Source organism: Amphiura filiformis, chromosome 2, assembly GCF_039555335.1.
Source record: "Amphiura filiformis chromosome 2, Afil_fr2py, whole genome shotgun sequence".
Lineage (NCBI taxonomy): Eukaryota > Metazoa > Echinodermata > Ophiuroidea > Amphilepidida > Amphiuridae > Amphiura > Amphiura filiformis.
Genome location: NC_092629.1, coordinates 74,257,900 through 74,266,494, shown reverse-complemented (window position 1 = coordinate 74,266,494; position 8,595 = coordinate 74,257,900). Strand labels below are relative to the sequence as shown.

General features: G+C 35.9%; 1 protein-coding gene across 1 annotated transcript; it reads left to right on the top strand.

Annotated features, from left to right (window-relative positions):
- The first annotated feature begins 5,200 nt into the window (after positions 1-5,200).
- Positions 5,201-8,248, top strand: LOC140136958 (uncharacterized). The gene is made up of 3 exons (XM_072158624.1): positions 5,201-5,272; positions 5,872-6,673; positions 7,389-8,248. The coding sequence occupies exons 2-3, from the start codon at positions 5,884-5,886 to the stop codon at positions 7,526-7,528; spliced, it is 930 nt and encodes a 309-aa protein (XP_072014725.1). The 5' UTR covers positions 5,201-5,272; positions 5,872-5,883; the 3' UTR covers positions 7,529-8,248.
- Positions 8,249-8,595: the final 347 nt, after the last annotated feature.

The window sequence follows — 8,595 nt, the reverse complement described above, 5'->3', positions numbered from 1 at the left end:
TACATACAGGGTGTATCAAAATGATTGGTACCCATCAATTTTAATGTGTATTGAAAAGACTGCCTCTTCCAAATACAACAATAGATACTCTTGAAATGTCCAGAATGTATAGTTTATGACTTGTTTTACAATAAATCAACAAATTATTTGGATCTAATGTTGAATTTTGATGCCTCATACTCATCCATTATCAGTGAAAACTGATGGGTACCAATCATTTTGATACAGCTTGTAGAAGTAGATATCCTAGAACCAAAGATATACTTCAACAAACAAAAGGATTCGAAACCATCTTTGGTCACCAGATTCCGCTGGAAGTGGCAGTGAATAGATTGCAAACGATTTTTTGATAGTCTGTATAATATGCAATTCTTTCTTCCTGTCTGCTATTGGGCTATTCCAGAAAATAGGTGCACACCCCCTATAGAGGAGTAAATTTTCAATCGAAGAAATGTCCGGATTTCCAAGTTTGCTTTCTGAAAACGACTGGATTTCCAGTTGCCAATGTGACTGGAAAAAGCTTGGAAATCCAATCAAATGAAGGAAAAATCACGGAAATGTTGAAAATGAGCTCTCATATTGAGGATTTCTGATTTTAAACTATTTATCTGCCGGATTTGTTTTCCTTTGGGCACTTGAAAAGTCTGGATTTTCAACAGTCACGACTGGACAAAAAGTCCGGATATCCGAACTCCTCTATAGGGGGTGTGCATCTATTTTCTGGAATAGCCCATTCTCACCGGGACTACTGTGATATTCCAGTTTAAATCCACACACCCCTAGATCTCCCACACATCTCCCTTCCAGGATATGTGCACGCAGGGAGTGAAATTTTAAACGAAATCACCCATTCGGGTAATCCCATTTGAAATTCACACTCCCTGTGTGGAAGATTAAGGACAGGTTTGCCATAGGAGTGTGTGTATTTCAACTGGAATAGCCTATTTGTTTTGTTTTCTATTTCCAAGGATTAGGCCGTATAAAATTAATGTTTTGGTTCTCGTCCAGGGGATTTTCATGAATTGATGAGGGAGGGAGGTTTTTTTTTTTTTTTTTTTTTTTTAATGTAAAATTAGCATTGTCAGTAGTTTTCGGTTTTCTCCAACAGTGCTCGAGGAAACGATGAGGCCCTTTTTTTTTTTTTTCAAATGTGAGATTCTGAGGGATAAACCCCTAGAGTACCACAAAAAGACTTGGAAGTGATGCTTGTTCTCTAATAAACTTATTTATATGTACGAAGATTTCATAAATCATTCCAAAGTCTAAAAAAATTGAAAAATCAAAAAAAAAAAATCTGACAAATCCCAGAAATTGAGGAGGGAGGGACGAGAACCAAAATATTAATTTTACACGGCCTTACAAGTCATGTTGGCGGAAACAATCAAGTTCACAACCTTTCATACACCACTGATGTACACTATATACATGATATAAGTTTGTTTTGTGCGTGTATTATTAAAACACCCCCTTCACAAAAAAGATGATTTTGATGCGGAACAATAAGGAATGGCTCATTATTTTCAGTTTCTTTATCACATAACTTATAATCTAGCTGAGCAACAACGATGCAAAGTAGTGTATACATATAGTATAAGAGTGGAATCAATGTACCCTTCTATTTTGGGGAGTTAATTACAAATATATTATTTATACAAACATAAATTGACATTAAATGGACACTACCTGATTTTTAAAGGCTATTGGAGGAGTTTATTGGTGGACGAACACGTGTAAGCCTAAACAGCTTTATGAAAAGTCTAAGTTGATGGAAATTGGGTAAGACCATGTTGTCATTATTGTCGATTATTCTATATACATAGCACTCGGTTCCAAACTGCATTTTGTTCACGTTAAATCTACACCGTAAACCAAATCCAAAAGGGACATTCATCCAATTTCGATTTTTGTTATTGATTTCTTATCTCTATTGTGATGTACCCTAAGTAATATAATTTTATCATTTTATTTAAAATATTATTTGCTTTTAAAGCTATTTCATGTAAAATGGGAATCCCCTCTCATGTAATCACAATAACTAAGTCAGTGTGGTCTGTTTATGGATTATGAAATCCCATATGACACTGGCACAATGTGTTAATTCCATTGCATCATGTGAAATGAAGAGGTGAGCTTTTAATAGAATGGGGATCTTCCAGTTTGTTTAGTATAATAATAATAATAATAATAATAATAATAATAATAATAATAATAATAATAATAATAATAATAATAATAACAACAACAACAGCAACAACAACAACAACAACAACAACAACAACAACAACAACAACAACCACCACAACAACAACAACAACAACAACAACAACAACCACCACCACCAACAACAACAACAACAACAACAATAATAATAATAATAATAATAATAATAATAATAATAATAATAATAATAATAATAATAATAATAATAATAATAACAAAATGAGATCATGATTTCTTCACAGATTTATGAGAGTGTTCCAAGTGTCAGATGTATAGGTTTGCAGCTATGTATGTGCTCTCAAATGAGAGTACTTGTTTTATTATCAAGCGTTTTGCACAGCTAAAGACCTAATATTCCGGCCAGCTAGAACGAAGAGATTTGGAGTACGCCAAAAGACGCATATTTCTTAAAATGGGCTTTATATCTTCCTTCGACTTGCTGAAGTCTGGTTATTGAAGGGACTTATCTCTCAATATAAGTGGAACTGTGTGGATCAATGCCTGTTCACGAAGAACGTGATTGAATGGAGAAAGCAGCACCGTTTTTTTGGAAATTGTCACCTGTGCAAGGATTTTGTTTGCAAATGATACAATTTGGCCAGCTGTCTCCAAGTCTGCAGTGGACTTCATGGGACATAAATAATAATAATAATAATAATAACAATAATAATAATAATAATAATAATAATAATAATAATAATAATAATAAACATTAAAACAAATGGAAAATATTTCAGAGAGTCGTCTGCAACTTAATTCAATGATTGTATGTATTAATGTTTATATGCAAGAACCCCCCCCCCCCTTCAAGGATTTTCTGGGTACCCAAACTAGATCCGGGGTTCCTGCAGGGTCTATAATAGTTTGTTCTATTGTTTCCGATTAGAGCGCTGACATATTGGAAAATGTTGCCAATCAATATTCATGAGAGTGTACATTCAACGTCCAGTTTTCGAAATTGGGTGACTTGTGTTTGGCAGGTGTGAAATACATCTGACTGGGCGTTTTAATTACGTAACGAATAAAGGCATTGACATCATCGAATGGCTGCCCAGTGCTGTTATGTGTTTAGTTATTATATAGGCCTAATAATTATTATTAAATGTATTCATCATTCCTTTCTTTTCCCTTCTCTGTACTTATTCTTTCCTAGGCCTACACTTTATCAAGTCACATTTTTAAATATTTTTATCAAAAATTCCAACAAATAAGATACGTGAGTATGGAATCAAAAAATTTGATACCCCTTTGGAGACTAGAAGAGGTGAATTTGATATCGCCTTTTCGGATCGAGCATGGGTACCCAGCCAGAATACTATACTTTCTTCAAACTTATACAAAACGTGTGTTTAGTTGTGTATTCTGAATTGTTCTTGGGTAAAATGTGTTTTTGGCCTTGGTTCGTTCACAGTTCGTTGCGACCGTAAACACTCACATATCACGTGTAAGTTATGTGCCGATGTTCATTCGGAAAATTTGTCTAGTGAGGGATCCATCAGGATTTTTTTGTCCACGTTTACAGTGTTAAAAAATGCCGCCAAAGCAATAATTTGTTTCTAGCCTTAACTTTAATCATATTATGTACCAGCCCTGTTTATCTGTGTAGCTCAGTGGTTAGAGCGTCCGCCCGACAAGCGGAAGGTCTGGGGTTCAAGTCCCCGCACAGGCAGGTAAGTCCGGAATTTTTTCTCTGGTTTATCTGCCGTCAAAAGCAATGATTTGTTTCTAGCCTTAACTTTAACCATATTATGTACCAGACTTGAGCCCTGTTTATCAGGGCCAGTCTGTGTAGTTCAGTGGTTAGAGCGTCCGCCCGACAAGCGGAAGGTCTGGGGTTCACGTCCCCGCACAGGCAGGTATGTCCGGTGTTTTTCTCTGGTTTGTCGGCTATGCATGTTATGTTTCCGTTGTAATTTCATGTTAAATTGTGCTAGTGTGTGATGCGTGGTTCTTCTTTCCCTGTATGTTGGTTTTTTTTAACATAATGGCCACAACACGCATTACAAAACTGGCTTAAAAGTGACAATATGTGTGAACTGGGATAACACATTCATGTTTAAAACAGTTTACATTAGAAGTGTGAAGAAACTGTTTAACCATTTTTCTTTTTGTCAAGTAATTCAGGATTATGAAGAAAACTAAAATCTGCAATTTGCAAAATTATTTGGTAGGCCTACAGTAAAAACTGTATTCCTGATTTTTAAGATGAATTAAAAAAAAAAAAACAAGTTTGCTTTCTGCAGCGCACATTGCGTTTTCGACGGCTTATTTTGCGCATTAGAAGTCTTTTTTTATTTCACTTTTCAAAGAAAAAACAAAAACAAAAACGGAAACATCGCAAGAAATAGTATAAAACACTACTGGACTAAACATCTACACATTACACAACAAATGCATTTCGCATTTGACTTTTTTGACCTGCTACAGGAAACAAACATGTTGGGTTTTTTTTGGCCTAAAGGTCACAAAAACTACTTGAGTGTGGGGGTGGTGGGGGTGCTTTAGCATTATTTACAGGATTCATGCAAGGTCCATTGACATTTTGATGGGGCAAGTTTCCGCAAGATAATTAGAATACAGTGTAATGTGAATTTGTGTGAATGTATTTCTAAATATAAAACAATGACATGAACATGAGTGTATGTGAAAACAAGCAAACAAACACAAAAGCATCATGCGAAATAACATTGTTTTAGGGACTTGTGATTATTTTGACACTGAAATTTCTCAAAATTCGATTCCTTAACCCTCTTAAATTGTCCCATTGGAACTACCTTGAAAAATAAATCATATGAAAAGTACCACTTTAATTGTTTGTAATATAGGTCACTTAACCTATTAAAGCGGAATTGTTGAAGTGTGAAAAAATTATTCAATTGCTATGACAAAGTTTACAAATGTCATGCTGAAAAGAACATTGCAGTTTGTGTATTACTGACGAACTTCGTACATTGCTTAATGCAATTGTCAAGTATCTGACTACTGTACCAGCACACGGAAATTGGCAGATGCAGAGAATCTCATTAAGTGTCTTTCTCAACACAACAGTGAGGTAAGTATCATTACCGTTAATTCAAAAATGTTTTCAAGAAATATAAATAGTAAAATATTTTTGTTGATTTAAAAAGGAACCGAAACTTCAAAACGGTAAGCAATGGAAAATATTCTGTATGACCTTACAGTGATTAAGATTTGAACTACAACATTCACTTTAAAGTAAACGAAATAATTATGGCTGAGCTATATGGAAGGACACATGGATAAATAAAGATAACAGACATCCAGTCACTAATTTCATCTTCCTGCAAGACGGCACTCTTAGAAGCTTTGTAAAGGGCCTCAATTGCATTCGCAATCCCTTTGCTGATGTTAGACCTCTTCAGAATTTCGTCACCTTGCCATACCCGGTGGAAGGCTTTCTTGAAATCGATGAAGTTATGGAAAGGTGACTTCTGATATGGCTTAGTGTTCTAAGAATGCATATGCTCCACTGTGTTGCCGTCCATTCTTAATCCTGATTGTTCTGCTTTAAATCTCTCCGGGTCTCTGAAGTATCTCCCTAGTTTTCTCATTTGTCATATATAATATTCTAAACAGTCCGTTTAAAGATCCGGTTTTTTTTACGAATTTATTATGTTCTTTATCAATCAGATTACTCTCATCATGGGTGCTACTGTTAGTGTTGACAAAATTGAAGTGACGAATATTGAATTCCATGAACAAATTGGAAGAGGAGGTTTTGGAACAGTCAAACGTGTATCATTTAAGAAGCCTTATAAAGGATACAAAGAAGCTGCGGCCAAAAGTGTAGTGTTTGAATTAGGAGACAGGGAAGTTAAAGTCATGAGCCAACTTCAACATCCAAATATAGTGACATTAATTGGGATTTGCCGAACTGGAGCTGCTGACCTTATTCTGATGGAATATGCACCAGATGGATCACTGCATGATTACCTAAAAGATGAATCAAGACCTCTACCGTATAAGCTACAGAAGAAATGGGCCAAGGAGTCGGCACTTGCAATTCAGTATCTTCATCATCACAACTACTTGCACAGGGACATAAAGCCGCAGAACTGCCTCCTCTTCGATGACTATGTTTTGAAGTTATGTGATTTTGGTCTTGCTCGTGAGATAGAGGAGTCTCAGACGACATCCAGCCGGAAGGGAACCTTTCGCTACATGGCACCAGAAATTCATGTGGGGAATGAGCGTGGAAGAGCTGTCTATTCAAAGCCAGCTGATATATGGGCATACGGGATGGTACTTCTCGAAATCTGCACAAGGAAACCACCGTTTGAAGGCTTAGATTGGTGCGCAGTGGTCTATACAGTAGGTAATGGAGGAAAACCAACCGTATCTGAGGATTGCCCTAAAGATCTATCGGATATTATGAAAGAATGCTGGAGCACTAACCCGAAGCAGCGACCATTTATTACAGATATTGTTCATGGTACGTAATTTATTGTATTTTTTTGTAGCAATTTTTAACATAGATTTTCGTTTCTATATCAAATTATTCATCTTTTTCAGACTTTTTGTGGTCATTTTAATTCTATAAACTGTACATTTGTGTGCAAATTGAGGGCGCTATTTACACATGTTTTAGATTCAAATTAGCCAAATAATATGAGTTATACCTTACATTTCATGTTTTTGTTTTTTTTTCTTTCTTTGTCATTTGTTAGTCTGTTTGCTGATGTTCTAATACCATTTTATAAGTGTCTACCCCTTGTAAAGATTTCAGATAAATAGCGCCATCATTGTTCAACTTTTCTTTAAAATGATTCGGGTTTACATGCCATCAAACAACCGTGGGAACAAATTTGAAAATGAATAAAAGGATGTAAAGAACTCCGATTATATAAATAAAATAATGCCATGCTGCTATCAAAGAGTGACTTAAAAATTTGAGAACACAAAAAAATTACCTACTATGTACTTCATCACTAGCTCTAGCTTCCATGATAGACCAGTGGTTGCCAGTTACAGAGGTCCCGAGTTCAAATCTAAGTCAAGGATGAAGTTTGTCATTCACTGACCAATGTAAGAAAAAGAATTATTGTAATAAATCAAATAGGGACTACAATCTGAAATGCAGGTAAACAAATAATTATTAGTACATGAGAATATGTGCATTCTTTAACATTAATTACCCTTTCTCACAGCATTGTGTTGTAGCCAAGAAGAAATCCAGCCTAATGAACAAGACATTCATCATGATGAGCAAGAAATCCCTCTGATTGTGATACTTGGTATACTGCAAGTCTCAGTTCTGTTGAAGAAATCCATCCTGATGAGCGAGTAATTCATCATAATGAGCGGGTAATTCTTCCTGATGAACGAGTAATTCATCATAATGAACAAGAAAATCATTCTGATGGTGAGACTTGGTATAGTACCAGTCTTGGTTCTGATGGCAAAATTCATCCTGATGAACATATATTTTATCTTGATGAGCAAGAAATTCATCCTAATAGGCGAGCGAGTCATCCTGATGGGCAAGAAATTCATCCTGGTGGGCGAGAAATTCATCCTGATAGGCGAGAGAGTCATCCTAATGGGCAAGAAATTCATCCTGATTGGCAAGAAATTCATCCCGATGAGCTTGAAATTCATGAGCATGAAATCCATCCTGAACATGGAGGAACACAACTTCAAGTCCAGCATATTGCGTGCTGTCCTAATGGAGATATGGTGATATCTTCCTACGGGGACAATAAGCTCTACCTCCTTGATGGCAATGGAAAATCTAAAGTGCAATTAGTATCACACGAGATAGACCCTAAGAAACAAATAGGCATTGTTCGTAGCATTTGCGTATCGCCACTAGGATACATATTGATAGTAGATGCTACAAGATATGTGAAAATTTTCAGTTTGGAAGGGAAATATCTTCAGTGCTTTGATACCTTAACGTCGGAAGACAAATCAGGTGTTGATGGGCTGTTGTGTGTACTGTAGATAAGCAAGGGAATGCATTAGTAGCTGATGCCGATTGGTTGTGTACTAGTTTCATAACTATCTATACATGTCCAGATGGTAGGTTGATCAATAAAATCAAATGCCCAGTTAAATATGATCCAAGTATGGTTGTAAATAGTAAAAATCTAATCCTGATTCACGATCATTCCTATCCGCCAGCTTCAGTGTATAGTAAGGTAGTAGCAATAGATTACTCGGGTAATGAAGTGTTTAGAATAAATCCAACAATAGAGAACAGCGAAACAGGTGGAAGGGTATTCCCAACTGGGATAGTGTGCGATGATGACGATAATATATATGTGGCAATGAGAGGATATAATACACATAGATACGACACAGGTCACATTTACAAATACAGTCCAACAGGTACATTCCTACAATGCTTAGCGA